The sequence below is a fragment of the Urocampus carinirostris genome, chromosome 2, assembly GCF_059441175.1.
Source record: "Urocampus carinirostris isolate Australia breed hairy pipefish chromosome 2, RoL_Ucar_1.0, whole genome shotgun sequence".
Taxonomy (NCBI): Eukaryota; Metazoa; Chordata; class Actinopteri; order Syngnathiformes; family Syngnathidae; genus Urocampus; species Urocampus carinirostris.
Genome location: NC_142350.1, coordinates 4,385,001 through 4,402,474, shown reverse-complemented (window position 1 = coordinate 4,402,474; position 17,474 = coordinate 4,385,001). Strand labels below are relative to the sequence as shown.

The following is a 17,474-nucleotide window of genomic DNA, read 5'->3' as shown; positions in this document are numbered from 1 at the left end:
CGAGCTCCAACTATCCCATGGAGCTTTTCTTCTGTTTTTTTTTCAGCCACAATTTTTACTAACCTCATTTGCATCTGCTAATTAGATCCTGTTAGCATAATTCATACACATGACACCCTTTTGAAGCTAATGAATAGATACATCTCCAGACAACTTGCAAAAAGCTTTTAATGAGACTCAACTTAGTCGTGCGAGGAGAAAAGTTGAGGGCGTGATTGAGTGAATTGAAAAAAATAATAAGTGAAAAATCAAGTTACATTCAATGCAATATATATAATCACATCATTTCATTTTAAAAAATAAGATAAAAAATATATTTATAATGACACAGATGGTCGGACACGGATCAAAACTGTGATACTGAAATTCACAAGCACCCGTTGCTTTTAAATCAGCTATATGCAAACCAAGAAAAAAAAACATGAATATGTATGATTCAAAAGGGTAAATATGATTCATCTTAGCTCATTATGATTCAGATGAGCCCGTTTCAGAAACTGAGAAAAAAAAGACATTTAATGAAAAATAATTATTATCTTCACATGAGGGCCCAGATTTTTTTTTTTTAAACATTTTGTAATACATTATTTTTGGTGCTTATGAATTTTGAGATTTTTAAAAATCAGTACATACATCATATTTAATTTATTTCATGTGTGTTTTTTCACTCTGTAAAATAAAAATCTGTATTGACATCATAATACCTCATTTTATGTGTGTTTATTTCACTGTGTGAAGTAAAAATCAGCATTCACATCAGATTGATTTTTTTCTCTCTTTGTAAAATAAAAATCAGCATTTGCATCAGATTGACTCATTTTGTTATATAAAATTAAAAGAAAATCATAATTCACATTTCTATTGACTTATTTTTAGGCGTTCATTTTACTGAGTAAAATAAATTATAGCTCTCACATTATAATGTATTCATGTTTATTTCACTCCATTAAATAAAATACAGCAATCACATCATATTGCATACATTTTTCTGTGAGAATTGACATTATATTAACTCAGTTTAAGGTTAATTCACTCTGTATAACATAAAAATCAGCAATCATTTCATACTGACTAGTTTTTGGGGTGTTTTTTCCTTTGTGTGAAATAAAAAACAGCCTTCATTTAATGCAGACTTATTTTTTGCATGTTTATTTCACATTGTAAAATAAAAATCAGCTTTAAATGATATAGACTCTCATTTTTATTTCTCTCTATGAATTGAAACCAGCCTTCACATAATCTCTCATTTTTTCACCATCCATAATATCGACCCATGTTTTGAGTGTTTATTTCACTCTGTAAATGAAAACAATTTTAACAATTGTGGTTTTATTTTGTGGTCAAGATTGTTCATTCTATGATTTTTTTCTACTACTTTCTCCAAATGTCTTGATGATGAATTTAAATCACAATACAATTCTGAGACTCAACATGGTGGTACGTCATTGGTTCACCGCTCATCAATAAAGTGCAAAAACATTTTTAATTGCAGGTAAGAAAGACAACACTCTTTTCCCTTAAAATCTGATTATAATCTGGCAACTTTAGCTTCTTGACGATTCATGAAAGGGCTCTTGGTCTGGATGCCATTTTGTTTTCCCTGCTTTTGATCTTTGTTCTGTTATTTTGGATTGTATACACGAAATTATTTGAAAACATTTTTTTCTACCACCCCTAGTTCACACAGTAAAGAAAATAATTGCCCACCTGGCCGAGGCAGTGTTAGCCTGTGCCCGTCGCTAGCGTACTCGTTGCTAGCGTTCTCGTTGCTAGCGTTCTCGTCACTTGCGTGCTCGTCGCTAGTGTGCTCGCCGCTAGCTGGCGGGGTCGTTAGCTGGCGTGGGCATGGCTTGATCTTTCACATTTTGCACGGGCAGGAGGGACAGGAGGCAGCCAGGCTGCGCCCTGCGCCGGCGTAGCACACGCTTGGCTGTGCCCGGCATTCATTAGCACCTCCCGAGCTGTCTGCACTTTTATCGAGCACTCGGGCTAACTCACATGCTAGCTGACTGGGCGCTCGCTCTCTCTCGACACCTTCGCCAAGGCCTTCGACTGGCAGCTGAGGCCTTCGTTCTTGGCTCGGGCTACGCGTTGACTTTGTTTGCGCTTAGTTAAGCAAAAGTTATAGCAACTTATGTTTTTTTAATACATTGATTGCCTTTAAATAATATATTTTCAGGCTTGGACAGTAACGAAATACATAAAATGGCGTTATGTAATTAGGATACTTTTTTTTTTTTTAAATGTTTTTTTTGTTACAGTTACAGAAAAAGACACAGTCAAACTCCAGGTATATATAGTCAAAATAAGCATTGTTTTGTAGGAATAACTATTGTATTTAAAAGGATATTTACATGTGCATTATGTGCCGACAGATGAATTGTGTCTACCATAATTCAGTAAGAGCTAGCACATATTGCATCATAGACATGTTGTTGCTACAGATACGTCATTTCCGCATATGCCATGGCATGCCACGACATATGAGACCACCATGCGGCTCATGGGACAGTCGTTCTGTCAAACGTTCCGGCATGCATGAATAATTTCAAGTTGTTTGGTATCCATGCTCAAAATGAATAAAACTTGAACTTGGACACAAGATGTACCACAGTTTGTTGGAAATTTACAAGGCAAAAACTTGGTATGTTTAAAACAATCGTGGTTTCTTAACTTGCTCCTAATGTGAGAAAAAAAAAGAGCCTATCTTGGCTGACATGCTAAAGATAAGTTTTATTTTTGCTTAACAAACAGTACTACGTGGTTAAAAATTGAGCACTTTTTGAAGGACTTCAAGCAAGTACCGGACCTGGGTTCATCCAATTCTTTTTCAGGGTTACATTGTTTATGTATCTGGAACATTTATTTTTTAAATTGTATGTATATTATGTTTATTTAGTCTTTTATTAGCATATTTGGTATTAGAGGGATCCAAAAGCAATTGAATGTAATAAAGTTACATGACTGCAATATTAAGGTACAGTGGAACCTCGGTTCTCGACCATAATCCGTTCCAGAACCCTGTTCGAAAACCGATTTGGTCGATCACCGAAAATCGTTTTTCCCATTAAAAGTAATGTAAAATGGTTTTAATCCGTTCCAACACCTTGAATGTTTACCATGAACGTAAACATGAAGCTAACCCAGGCTAATCGTACGTTCGCGTTACCGTAATCTTCCGTACGAAAGATTACGCTAACATGAACGTGTAAAAATAAAAAAATCAGGTCGTTTACACGTCATTTAGCACCTGGGTCTCCACAACAAGTGGCTAGCGCTTCATTGGAAAGGGAGCTCCGTTCCAACACCCTGAATGTTTTACGTAAACAAAGCTAACCCAGGCTAATTGTACGTTCGCGTTATCGTAATCTTCCGTACGAAAGATTACACTAACATGAACGTGTAAAAATAAACAAAGGGTAAAGAAAAGAATTATGAATAGGATTTCTTACCTTTGTGGTGCTCAGCAGAAGCCATGCTGTATGTATAGCAAGATTGGAAACTTGCACACCTTCTTCATATTTTGCTATTATTTCTTTCTTAAATGCAATAGTTGTACCACTATTCTTCTTTTTTCACCTGTAGCAACTTTGCTGCTTGCACCGACCTTCTTCGGAGGCATAATTAGGGGCTAAAACACTTGGTACACCTAGATTAAAAGCAAAAGCAAAACGAAACACGTGATAACAGTTCTTCACGAGGGGTGGGGGCAATCTACGAGATCTACACCCGTACGCCGCTCAGCATCACACCCTAGCGTACCGGCGTTCGAACTCCGATTATTTGACCGAACAGCGAAGCAAGAATTTCTCGAAATTTTTGGTCGAGAACCGAATTGTTCGAACTAAGAAGCGTTCGAAAACCGGGGTTCCACTGTATTTGAAAGTTTCAAGTTTTTGATTATATTTTTCAACAGGTAACTGTTTGTACATGATTCAAATTGAATCGTTTCTCCGGCGCCGTCACGAATGGCAGCCACTCCAGCAGCTCCCGTGTTATTTTCGACTGTTCTCAGTTATTTTCGATTGTTCTCAGCTTAGGGATGCTGCTGGAAAAGTGAATTTCCCTTCGGGGATGAATAAAGTATCTATCTATCTATCTATCTATCTATCTATCTATCTAGTAACTGTATGGAATTACATTTTTAAAGTACTTTTAATCGAGTAGATTTGCAAAGAAGAAACTCTACATTTAAATTAGGCTAAATTGAACCAGTTTCTAAGTAACTTAAATCCCCTCCACCTAAGTACGCACACTTCTCCTTCACTTGATTTCTTCCTCTCTTGTATCCCCTTAATGAGAGCCAGCTGTGTCGTTGAAGCCCCGCCCATTTTAAAGATGCACCGTCACAAGCCAGAGGCGTGTTCAGGAGAGTGATCAGACATGTAGTCTCTTGATAATCGCTTGCCGCGCACTGCTGAACGTTTTGTAATCGCTCACTGTGATTGCCTTACTGATCCAAAATGGCCGACGACAGTACAATGGATTTCGTTCTACAGCTTGCTTTGAGCGAGTTGGCTAATATGAGCGACAGTTCGCATATTGACACAGTTAAGGTTATCCTAAACGCAGTGGAAGGGTCATACCTGTCTTGCATTGTTCACAAACATTACCAGGCAATGTAAGACGATATATTACATCGCCAACAGCACTCGTCAGGGTGAGATCCTCCATCTTCTGCACTGTCGACGCCATGTTGGAAATCAAAGTAAGCGGTCTTTCTCCCGTGATTACTCGGGCACGCGAGCGCTCAATAATCACTGGCCGTTCAGAAGCTAGCGATAGCTCGCGATAGCAATCACTCACTCTCCTGAACACGCCTCTGGTAGGTAGCAAACTAATGTGTGTGTGATCCGCCATGGACCCCAAAGGTAAAAAGAGAAACATTACGGCGAATAAGTCAAACTTAAACTATATTCATGTGATTTTATTTACCTTTTTCAAAAGGTTGCTGTTTTATCTTTATAAGTGCATGCTGTATTTTGTTGCACTTATTTTATTGCCCGGATAAGTAGACATCGTGTACCTTTGTTGTTGTTTTTTTCTAATCCTCAAAATAAAAATGACATCAACATTTTTTATTTCTTAATTGCATTTCTTTATTTTGATCATTACAATTAAACATTCTTTGATTCATTACTATTGTAACAAAGTTACACTTAAAGCGGTTACACACAACAGAGTAGTCATGTCATTCTCCACAGGCTGTGCTCCATCCAACTTCGGCATTTTGATAGTAAGCTTATAAAAACAATCAATAAATAAGATGTTGATGCAGATACTCAGTACTTGAGTATTTTTTTTTCACCAAGTCATATTTTAACTTTTGCTCAAGTAAGTATTTGGATGGCTGGTTTACATTCCTGTTTCTGGTTGCCATATATGGTTATCAAGCCATAAAGGTCAGCAAAAAGGGAAGAAAAAGTAAAAAAAAAAAAAGTCACAACAATCAAGTCAAGTCAGAAATGGTTGTGAAATACGAAAATAATGTACATGAATTGGTTTTCAAAATGTTACATTTGTGTTTTTTTTTTTTTTACCAGTGTACATATATAACCTCCGACATTCCAAAAACATGCATTTCAGATGAATTGGCCGGTCGGAATTGTCCCTAGGTGTGAATGAGCGAGTGAGTTGTCTGTCCCCGTGTGCCCTGCGACTGGCTTTCAACCAGTTCAGGGTGTCCCCTCCCCAATGCCCGATGATTGCTGGGACGGGCTCCAGCACCCCCGCGACCCTACTGAGGATAAGCGGTGCAGCTGATGAGATGATATATATATGTATATATATATATATATATATATATTTTTTTTTTTTAAATACATATTTAAATAATTACCATTATTTCGGTACAGGTTGTATTTATATTTTAGCCAGCAATTTTTTTTCTCGATTTGGGTCGTGGCTTGTTTTTAGGACGTGATTGTGGGTCCTGAAGTCAGACCAATTAAGAACCACTGCTCTACCTGCGACTCATGTTATGTCAATTTAATACAATTTTTTGACCTATTAGTATTTAAAAAACAAAATGCGCGTTTTAATGATAGATTATGTATATTTTTTAAATTATTAATATTGTTCAAAGCAATATTGAAACATTTCCGTTTTGAGTGACCGAACTTTCCGGTATATAGGGCGCAAATGGAATTCATGGAAAATTTGAGTTGTCTCGTAGTCAAAGTACGGTAATCACATTTCTTGTATAGTTACATTTGTTTAGATGCGTGCTTTGTTTCGTTTTTCTTACAAAATGATTTGTAGTGAAGATACATTTATTGTTTAAAAATATGTTTTAGTTGAAGCTTATAAACAATTCCTCGCTTCTTGACACATATTTTCAGTTTCTTTCCCTTGTCCATCATAATAATAATAATAATAATAATAATGTACTTGTATTGTCATTCTTTGTAACAATGCACACAGAACGAAATGTCGATGCACCTGACCCGTACAGTTAAACTGTAGCGAGCCGATGCAGCCGCAGCCAAACAGGGCGCAGCCATTTTAGTCATTAGGTGAGCAAACCCCCCATTCCACCCCTTAATGCTGAGCGCCAAGCAGGGAGGCAATGAGTACCAATGTTGTAAGTCTTAGGTATGACTCGGCCGAGGCTCGAACCAGCGACCTCCCAGTCTCAAAGCGGGCGCCCTACCATCTAGGCTACCGAGCTGGTATCAATCCTAAATAAACTCACAAGAGAGTGAAGATACAGTACATAATGTAATTATTTCTTGCCTATGTTTAGAAGAATGTATATTCATATTCTATTTCTCTTATCTTGTTTCGGAAATATGTTTATGTATCTTTTATCGTCATTTCACTAATTTTCATTACGCTTTTGTTCTAACGCACCTTAAACTCAGGCCAGTCTACAAGAACTCCCTTGTAGATACAGTTTGTGGAGTATTTGGCTATTGATCCTAATATAATTTCTCTCTTTCTCTTTTACATTTTTATGACATGTGTGCCTCGTCTAATCTGGTTGTGAACAATGTTCCCTATGTTGTTATTAATGGCAAAAAAAATAAATCTAAATTGAATTCGAAAAATGTTTGAAGTGAGGGATTCTTATTGAAAGAATCATTTAGATTTTCAGCGAAGGCAAGACCATCTATTTGTAATAGAACAGCTTTGGCTTAAGCTTTCGCACTTTAGGACGAACCCAATATAGAGTTTTATTTTGCACGAACGTACGCTTTTTTTCGTCAAAAGCTTAAAACGTGTAATATTGTTTTCTTTGTAAGTATGTAGCCCTTTTTGTGTTGTTAGTTTGTGTCTGTTTTTTTTCCTGTATTCAAAAGTGCGCGGCTAACGCTAAGCTAATATTGAGCCAATCGTGAATGCGGACCTGACAGTGATTTGTTGTTTCTTTTTCAGTTGCTTTATAAATAATAATTTCACATTGTATTCAAATTTGCTTTTGCTTTTTCAGACCCTCATACTATGGAAGAAAGTCGTCTCTGTAAGTACGGAGATCGTTTGTTTTGTGTTAGTTTGTGACAATATTGTATGTTATATGTACTTGAATTTTTTTGTTTGAACAAATTTATTGACACTAATAACAGAAAACAATCATGACAATCTCAACAGCAATTAAGCACATTCACAATTATATTCCAATATGACGTTTTTAACAGCAAACACAATGTGAGGTTTGAACAACCCTTCTCGAAAATCTTATTAGCAATCAAGCATATTCACAATTTCATTTTATGTACTTGAATGCTTAGCTTACCGTTTATGACGTGGACTTGGAAATACCGTAGATTATGCGTCGTTCTTTGTTTATTTTTCAGTTACTGTATAAAGAATGATTTTTATGATAATAATACACTGTGCTAGACACCAAATTTTAGCATTTGTTTTTCAGATGCTTAAGGCAATGAAGAAATTCATCTTTGTAAGTATCGAGACTGTTTGTGTCAGTTTAGTATGTTTTCTATACCTGAAGGTGCGGGGCTAATGGTAAATTAATGCTGAGCGAATACAAACTTAACACTAAGCTAATGCTTAGCAAATACTAAATCAACACTAAGCTTATTTTATTCTCAGTTACTGTATAAAGAATAACAACAAAAACGCATCTGATTTCATTTTGTTTTTGTTCTTCCCATGATCTAAATTGGCCCTTAATGTTTTATGAAAGAGTTCCTTTAAGTCACATGTGTCAATCAGGCGGCCCGCGAGACAACACTCAGAGAAGCGCAAAAGAAAAATAAGCTGCAGGTTGAAATATGTCAACTTAATGTTGCCAAAGAAAGATGCCTCGAACAAAAACACTACTTGTATTTATTTTTTTCTCTTTCTCTCTCTTCCTCTTTTCCACCCCTTTTCTCCCACTCTGTCTCTGTTTCTTTCACTCTCTGTGTCTTTCTGTTTCTCTTCCTTTGTTGCTCTTTGTCTCTTTCTCTCTCTGTGTCTTTTTAACTTATTTTGCTCTAACTTCCTTTTTTCCTTGGTGTTGGAAAAACCCTTCGTGCTTTCTTTTCTCTTTCTCCCCTTCTGTCTTTCTATTCCTCTTTGGATTTCTTTCTTCCACTCCCTTTCTTTCCCCCTCTCCCACGACTTCTCTTTTTATCTCTTTTGTTTCTCACGCTCTCTCTCCTCTCTCTCTTTCTTTGTCCCTCCCTCTCTCCTTTTCCCTCCCTCTTTCTTTTATTTCTTTATCTCTCTTTTTCTTTCTCTTTAATCTACTAGAAACAGAATGTTTGTTCTATCGTGTGGCCCCCGAGTTAAAATGAGTTTGACACCCCTGCTTTAGGTGTTATACACTATATATTAGTTGTGACTTTTTCAAACAATCACACTTGCTTTGGAATAAAAATTTGCGATTGTAGAGTTTAGCAATAATTATTTATCATATTTTTGGACCCATAAACACATTTTTTTCCCTGTCAATTGAGAAGCATCCATGATATCATGGTGTTGTGTCAGAGAGCCCAACAGGTCGGCAATACCTGTGAAAGCTGTGACTCTAGTGCAAAGGAGTCAGTGAGGGTGTGGGGTACTGAGGGGTTTCCCCACCTCCATCTAAGCATCAACAGAATACTCAGAATTTATTTATTCTTGAGAACATGCGAAACACACTTATCTGTACAGTCAACCTCTGGGATACAGTGACCCCACCTGTTGATTTAACAAGAAACCTTACAGAGATTTTACTTTACAGTGTGAATAAGATGTTATATGTCACTTCTTCACGTCATTTACCCCACTAGACCACATCAACAAATGTCAAGTTCAATTACACTGGGTACATATCCGTGCCGGCAATAATCTGGCGGGCGTAAAGGAAAAATATCCTTCCTTTTTGTTTTCATGCATATATTTGTGGATCTGCAAAATACATAATTCACACTGAATTTGTACTTTTAATGTTACTGGAGAAGTTGGAAAAGTGGCTTTTAAAATCCTCAAAAAGTGCTAGAATTCGGCCATAAAAAGGTGTATGAACCTTGAAGAAATACCAAGAAAGCACATGAATCACTATCCTTGCTAAATTGTGATGGGGCTTGTCTATCCAATAATCTGGATCGATAAAAAGCAAGGACATCTTCTAAGGCCATGAAAATCCTTGCAGTTGGAAGTTTTTCAAGCAGTTTTTAATTGAATCAGCTCCCCCCTCTGCATCCACCTGTTATTCTACTGTCACCTCTCACCAAAGGTAAATAATATGTGATTTTTCCTTTACATGGCTATTTATTTATTATGTTATTTAATTTCCTATAGGTATAGTACACATAAGTAGTACTTACTCTATAAAATTACGTTATTTCTGTGCTTATATACAGGGTACTGGGAGTTAGAATTGCCTTCTATCCCTCGCTATATGACTATATATTTTCACTTTGCGATATCCAACTTCGAACATATTCATGTGTTACCCCGAGGTCGACTGTATGGAGGCCCTTAAGCTTCAAAACAGAATTGAAATGATCTGCATTTATATAGCCATTTTCAAGTCAATGACTTCCCAAAGCGCTTTACAATGTGCTCCACATTTCCCATAGCGGCCTTGTATTGCAGCCATGTAAGACACTATCCTGCTTATTGGGGGTATTAGGGGTTCAGTGTCTTACCCAAGGACACTTCGACATGTAACACGGTCAAGCCGGGATTCGAACTGGGATCCCTTGATCCCAAGATGACAGTCTACCTCGTGAGCTACTGCCGCCCCAAAATATTTGCAATTCATATGACATTGCGTTGCAAATCTTTTAAGGAGTGGAAAGCGACAAAAAGGCCGCAGCTCCACTCCTACTAAATTTAGTTGCTTCCGCGTACATTCGACAACCTGCTGGGCTCCAGCATGGGCCTCCGCCACGCCGCTGCGTGACAACCCACCGAAAAGTGGGCGAAAAGAAGAAAGAGGCAAAATGGAGAAACGTGGCAGCCCGCGCCAGCTTGAACAATAGCGCCATTGTTCAGCGGGGGCCCTGGCAAGGCGGCGCATGCTTGTTTTTCTCGAAAGCCGACAAATTAGAAAATAGATTTCTGGAAATTTTTGGCTCCATGCACATTTGCTCAGTGGATTGTTCTCACTAAACAACTTGTCACGTGCGTGAAAAACAGGAAGTACAGAATTTTGAATTTTTAAGGGTCACCTTTGACTTCCATCACTACCATTTTTAACTTCATTTTAACCTGCAAACACGAAAAAACATTTTGGTATTTGACCCCTAAATATTGATGGGTAACAAGAGTATTTTTGTAGACTTTTCTTGATATTCTCTTTTATGGTTTAATTGTTTATGATATTCCTTTTAGATGTGTTTTTATTATTAGTTATTTAAAAAAATATTTAGTTGGATTCGTTATTCAAATTGTTTTCATTAATTTAAATTTATAATTTATTTATTCTTTTTATTATTTTAAAAGTTTTTCTAAAATTTGACAGGAACAAATGATTCAGGGCTGAATTGTTTATTCAAGCTTTTGTTGCACTCCGTGAGCGCTGTGTTAGCACCATGGCTCAAAAGCAAGGCAGGCGCTCCAGCTGGTGCGGCATTGAGTGGCCTTTGTCCGCCTCAATCGCCCCCCCACCCCCACCTCGTTTAATGCTCCATTTAAAACGTATTGAAACAGAACAAACGCTGGAGGTTAAATACTTTACAACGCGCGGCAATAATCCCTCGGCTGAAAAGATGCCAGGTCGCCTCCCGTTAACGACGGGGGCGTCTCAGCCCACCCTTGCCTTTCCCTGGCTCATCGGTGCTTTAACCCTAAAAAACTCACAGAGGTTTCAAAAGAAAAGCAAAACCGAAGAGACTCTGACTGAACGAAACCTGTTTTGTTTTTCAGGGTGAGGACATTTGGAGCTGGCGCGATAGGATTCCCGACTGGCGCAGCAAGGTAGGCCCGAGCTACATCCGGGCACAGAGCCATACTCGGCGGGTGAGGCTTCGCGGTCGCCACCTCACTCAACACGTGGGCACGACCCGTTTTTGTTAAGGGGATGTTTGAGCAATGTTGGCATACGGTACGTTAGTCAAAATGAATCCATAAAATAACACGTTGAAAACAAAGCAGTGTTATAGAACAAAATCTCAGAAGGAAAAAAAGAAAATAAAGGAGATAATAGGGCTAACGATATCACCTATAGCAATATGAAAACGACAAACCTCTTGAACATATTGCACTATCATCTACCAAAAATCATTTATGTCCACCTTAAATAACTATGTTGGTTGAGGTACACGTTTCATTCACATTTTGGTTATGATGTAAAAACATCTAAAAAAATAAATTTTTTCAACACCAAACATTATGGTCAAGGTATCACTATATATTGATGGATACAACTATGACATCATCTATTTAAAGATGGATACACTTGTGGCATTTTGGCTGTGGGAGCAGAAACAATCCCGAAATGTCCCTTAAAAATGAACCAATACACTTCAGGTATTTACCACAAGTCCCAGAGTGTTGCATAAAAATTTCGCGGATGAGGGATACTACATGTGGGATTACTCCAATGCGTATATACTGTATACTCGCGTGATAGGAAAATGAAAGGACTAAAGCAACAATTTAAGTAGGAAAACTCTGAACAAGACCCTATTAGGATTAGTGGCCATATGACTTTACACAATTGGAACACTGAAAATATTTTGATTCCAATCGGATTATTGCCCAATGTAATTAAATTTTACTTTTGAGTTCACCAAGATCCGCTTAATCTAATATTGTCGAGGCTCTGTGTTGTCTTGTGTATTAGCTTCTCAGCTTTTTTTCCATCCTTCATTATCATTGCATGTTTTCTTTCTTTGTGACTTGTAACGGCATCTTGGATCTTGTTTGTCTTTGCTTTCCAAGAGGTGACTTTTGTGGGACGCAGCCCCCTCGCTCCGCTCCGCCGTCCTTCTCTTGCACATTTGGCCATATGCGTGTGGGTTGGATTTAAATGCAATGCATTGAACAATAACTTTAAAAAAAAGTGTCAAAATGAATTTCCACACCGTGTGAACAATTTGCATGATTATTACAATCATGACACTTGTGAATGCAGACCAGGAACTTCTGAAGTAGTTTTTCTTTTTGTCATTTACGTCCAAAGAGCCCACTTGAGAGGTGCCAAATGAGGTGGCTCTGGCATTAAATTCAAATGCCTCTTGGAGAGATGTTCCAGGATGAGGAGGGCGCATTTTGACCCAGGACATGCTGGAGAGTCTCTCGGCTGTCCTTTGAATGCATTGGGAACCCATCGGATGGACTGGACAAAGTGGCTGGGGATACGTCAATGGCAGTCAATGCAACCTTTGATTTTCTCGCATCATGAACCGTCTGCTAACGTTTTCTTTGGCTTCCCCTCCCCTCGTTGAACTTGTGCCCCCCTGCCTGCTTGTTGACCTCCCCGGTAGAGTGCCACGAACACCCCACACGAGGCGACTCCCGCAACGACCCCTCCCTCCCCTTGTTCTTGCTCTTTCAGTGTAGCTGCCTGCCAATCCCGCCCCGGCCGCCCCTTGTCGTCTCGCAGAAGTGCGAAAATAAGATGGCATTGGATCTATTAACACATTGGCCTGAGTGTTAGTGTGGGGGGTTTACGTGAAGGAGGGTGGCGGTTGTATCCGAGAGCCACTCTCCCAAGGTTCAGCGAGCGCCGTTCTGGCCTTAGCCAGGGGGCAAGGTGCAAGGCTTTGGAGGATGGGAAGCACGTTGGCAATTAGTAGGGCCTCACTAGCAATGATGTCATGTTCTGTACTTTTTTTACGATCATGTTCTGTGTTTTGGTGCTATCGGTGGAATTTGCCCTTTGATGTCTTAAAAATACAATGTTGTCTTCTGCCTTTCATGTTTTGTTCAGTTGAAGCTACTTTGTTTTCCAACATATCCTGCACTGTTCTTTTGTTTTTGTTCAGTAAGTGTTTCAACCTATCGTGCCTTTTATTTCTTTCATGTTCATGTTCGATTAGTTAGTGTTCATATCACTCATTGTCTTCCTTTAATATTTTTGTTTAGCAACAGTTAGTGCTTTAGCATATCATGCTTGTCGTGCTTTCATGTTTTTTTTATTATTAATGTGCTCTGCCAGATCATGACCTGCGGAAAGTGCTAGTGCAGGGTCGGGCCATGTTAGCGCGGTCAGCCGATGGACTCGATCACAATTGATTTCTCTGCATGTGAAGACAAGCAGTTCGTCAAATAGCATCAAGATTTTGCCTTCCAGTGTTTGTGTGTAACATCCTGCGAAATCCGCCGGCGTATTTTCTTTTCCCGAAGGTAAAGTGAGGCATAAACTGCCATTTTTTTTGTTCACCTTCTTCCAATATTATGACTACTTTGCATGTGCGGCAGGATTTCCTTGCTGAACTTGTTGGCACGTGGTGATTTTGTGTTGCTCTACCTTAGTGTGATTGCACGCCCACGGATCCTCCAGCGCCGTTGCAACAGCTACTGAAAAAAAAAAAACAGATCCTCACAACTTTTTGTCACACTTCAATCACATAATATGGTAGGGATGATTTTCGTGTGTTTGCTGCTATTTATGAGAATTATCTTCAACGTTTGGAGATAATAGATTGGAGCAAATCCGTTTGAAGAATTTTTATCCGTTTGTTCTCCTGGCAAAGCAACCAAACGCACTTTTGCCGTCCCCCTCCCTCGCCGCCGATGCTTACCAGGCGGAATAGACGAGATCTTTACAGGTGTGAAAAGATGCTTTTTTTCAAATACGGTGTGAAATTCTTCTGTTAAGTGCGCCTCCGTGCAATGCTCACATCCTCACAATGGAAAGAGAGCGAATCCAAGGAGCAACTTGTCTTTTTTTTCTTTGGCTCCGTATTTTTTCAAGGAGCTCGGCAGCACGAGTCTTAAGGAAAAAAAAGTGATAAAATATACAGTGAGAAAATCTTTCAAGTGTCGGGAATTTAAGCAAAGCGTACAGCAGGACAGGGAACGTTGCAGGAGGGGGCGGAGCCTGGGTGGCTTCAATCTGTTTGTCCAATTTAGAGGGACGACTTGTCCTCGGAGGACGCTGTGGCATCATATACTCACCATGGCGCTTACTTTAACTTTTCCCCCGTTGTTTCTTTTTCTAGTCACTCAAGTTAGCCACTTGGCTGTAGACTTTGGCCCGCTGCTTTCCGCTATCTGTTATTGTTTGCTGCTTCTGCTCCTACTTGTCATATTTGACCTTTTTACCACTATTTCCGTCTCCAGCCACTTATATCGCTGACAATGCACTATTTTTTCATTACGCTTGTTTTATAACTTAAGCCAGTCCCTAAGCACTACTTTGTAAATATTTTTGCCTGTTTATCTTGACAGTCTTTTATCTTATTTTTCCTCTTAAAAGTCTTTTTTTGTAAGCTTTGACTTTTATTCCAATGTTACCTTCTTTAGCCACTGATATTAGCCACTTGGCCACAGATAAGGGCTCGTCACAAGACAAGATCAGAAACATACAGGATGTATGTCAAAGAGATTTGACTAGATGGGAGCAAATACAAATTGTGACAATGCTTTAAAGTTCCCACCCAAGTAAAAGAAGATGGGTGTGGGCCCGAGTTATGAGGTGTGCACACTCTCATTTGTCTTTGAGCCAAATTCATCTCGAGCTTTTAGAGTCGTCATTTTGCGGCCTCGGCTGGGCTGCTTGCGGTCTCCAGGGCCGCCTGCCAGAGATGCAAAGTGACAGGCGAGGTGGCCTCCATGTCACTGAGGTGACATCTGGCTCTGGGGCGACGTGCCTCGACCCAGACCGGCCCTTCGGCTCTTCTCCCTGTGAAATAAAAACAGTTTCGCCGTGATTGGATTGTCAGTCGTAACTTGTGAGATGTTCCGTCAACCTCCCAGAGATCCGAGTACAGCGTTATTAGAATGGCAGAGTGTTAAAACAACCATTAAGTTTTTAATTGAAGAGACGCTGGAGTGCAAGGGGGGGCGTGTGATGTCATGTGTAGCGCAATGACAGAGCTTGTCTGGCAGAGGTGTGAAGACACGGAGAATTAGCAAAGGTCGCGAGCGGCCAGGGGCCAGCTTCGGCTTCTGCCGCTCCATCCACCCGCGTTGGTCCTTTGGCAGGCTGGACATGAGCCGCTTGAGCATCGCTTGCTACCTGCATTCGGTTCAGTCGCGTGCACTCAGCGAACTACGTATACGTTTTTAAAGGACACGTCTCCTGTTATTTTCAACATTTTTACAATATATGCATTCAGATGATTCTGCCCTGCGACTGGCTGGCAACCAGTTCAGGGTGTCCCCTGCCCACTGCCCAAAGATTGCTGGGATGGGCTACAGCACCTTGTGACCCTGGTGAGGATAAGAGGTGCGGATCATGGATGGATAGATTCATATGATTATATCTTACAATACCTTTTAGTGTCTCAATACTTTCCGTACCTACTGTATGTTTGATGTTTTTAAAATCGGCTATCGAATGTTGCACACAAGGAACTTTAGGTGTATAAATGTCTTATCTATGACTGCAATTATGTGTATTCTTGGTGATCACAAAATTCCTTTAATTCCTTAACGAATTATGATAATAATGGTTATAAATCAATCATATGTATGCAATTGAGTTGGAAAATTCATATTTATGAATGTAGCCAATGCATTCTTGGCATTCCTAAGAGATGCCGTACAAAATCTTTCGGTGACAAAGAAAACTTAATTCAGTCATAGATTATAAATTTATTTCTCTTTTGACAGTTTATTGACAGGCGGAGTGTTCTAAAACAATGTAACTTGAAATGTTTATGACCCTTTCAGTTGTTGTAGCATGAGGGACACAACCACAATTTTTCTTTCAGGTTCTCTTCCCCTGGCAAAAACGTTCCCCAATGATTTGGTGTGTCTCTAGTGGAATCTCCGTCCAAGTCACGAGGTCTAGACTACAACAATCCTTGTGTTTCCAGGCCAAGCCTTTGCCTGATTTGACCTCATGTGTGCTGGCCAGCAGGAAATTTGTGTCCACATTGAGTAGGGTCAGCCGACCCGCAGCAGGACCAGGACGCCAACAGAAGTCCAAAGAGGGATGGGCGCTCCTTCCGAAGATTACTAAACTCTTGCCAAGTGCCTTCGGTGCCAAGCAGGTCCCTTTGGGCGTGCCTTCGCCACCGACCAGCAGAAGCTTACTTCTGGCGCCGCATATGATTAACTGGACCATTGGAAGGATTGGCTCGGGAGGCGGCCGGTTCTGGGCACGGGCCCACAGGTCCACGGGCAGGCACAAGGACGAGCCAGACCATGTCATCGTGGGAGCGGATCCCTGCCCTGGTGTTGTGCCGAGTTAGTGCAAAGGCGTGACCTTATTCCCCAATGCGGCACAACCATCTCGCTGCCTTCGGTGTCTCGCACTTGGAGCGGTACGTGTCAAATTCTTCAAATGCTACCAAGTCAGGTTTTTACAAGTCGCACAGGTGTCAGTGAGTCACAATCATGATGCTGAAAGATGCTCGTGCTCATGCTGCTTTATTTGTTCACAATCTTGAATTAGAAGTTGATTTTGTGTAAAAATAAAATGATAACACAAAACTGAACACAATTCCAGAGATACTGCCCTATGACGTATTGGCTTTACCGTGTGGAATGAGATGTTTTCCACACTATGCAGCATTAAAAACAAACTATTTTGTAGGCCCAAACATTTTTTAACATTCATGTCATTGTGCGTATCTAAGATGAGCGTCTGCTATTGGTCGATATTATATAAAATGCTGTCCTGCTATTGTTTTTTTTTTGTCATGACATCATTAAAATGCCGATATAACCACATCCCATATTGCCTTTCTCTTCATTCAGTTCAAAATCTCACCAGTCTGCAATACAATACTTATTACTTTTGTTCAGTCTTTATTGGCTATGGTTCCCAAGTCTTGCAGCGATGCTAAAGGAAGGGGTAAAACATGATAACAATTCAAATTATGCTTGAGATTATAAAGAAATTTGAAGAAGGCACAAGAATTGCTTCCCTGCCTGGGTTGTATGGTCGTACCCAATAGACAATTAATATTATTAGAGATAAG

At 39.7% G+C, this 17,474-nt stretch overlaps 1 protein-coding gene across 10 annotated transcripts; it reads left to right on the top strand.

Moving 5' to 3' along the window:
* Positions 1–4,542: 4,542 nt before the first annotated feature.
* On the top strand, positions 4,543–17,223 carry LOC148370714 (uncharacterized). 10 transcript variants are annotated; one of them, XR_015849606.1, is made up of 7 exons: positions 4,543–4,708; positions 7,433–7,462; positions 7,871–7,900; positions 11,302–11,352; positions 13,538–13,725; positions 16,260–16,333; positions 16,409–17,223. XR_015849606.1 is itself a non-coding variant. In XM_088327757.1 (6 exons), the coding sequence occupies exons 1-6, from the start codon at positions 4,694–4,696 to the stop codon at positions 16,740–16,742; spliced, it is 534 nt and encodes a 177-aa protein (XP_088183883.1). In that variant the 5' UTR covers positions 4,543–4,693; the 3' UTR covers positions 16,743–17,223. The 10 variants fall into 10 exon arrangements, 6 of the variants coding, with proteins under 6 accessions (XP_088183883.1, XP_088183884.1, XP_088183878.1 ...); XR_015849603.1 differs by adding an exon at positions 13,855–13,957 and having other exon boundaries at positions 16,260–17,223; XR_015849605.1 differs by lacking the exon at positions 4,543–4,708 and adding exons at positions 4,775–4,825; positions 13,855–13,957 and having other exon boundaries at positions 16,260–17,223.
* The last annotated feature ends 251 nt before the right edge of the window (positions 17,224–17,474 follow it).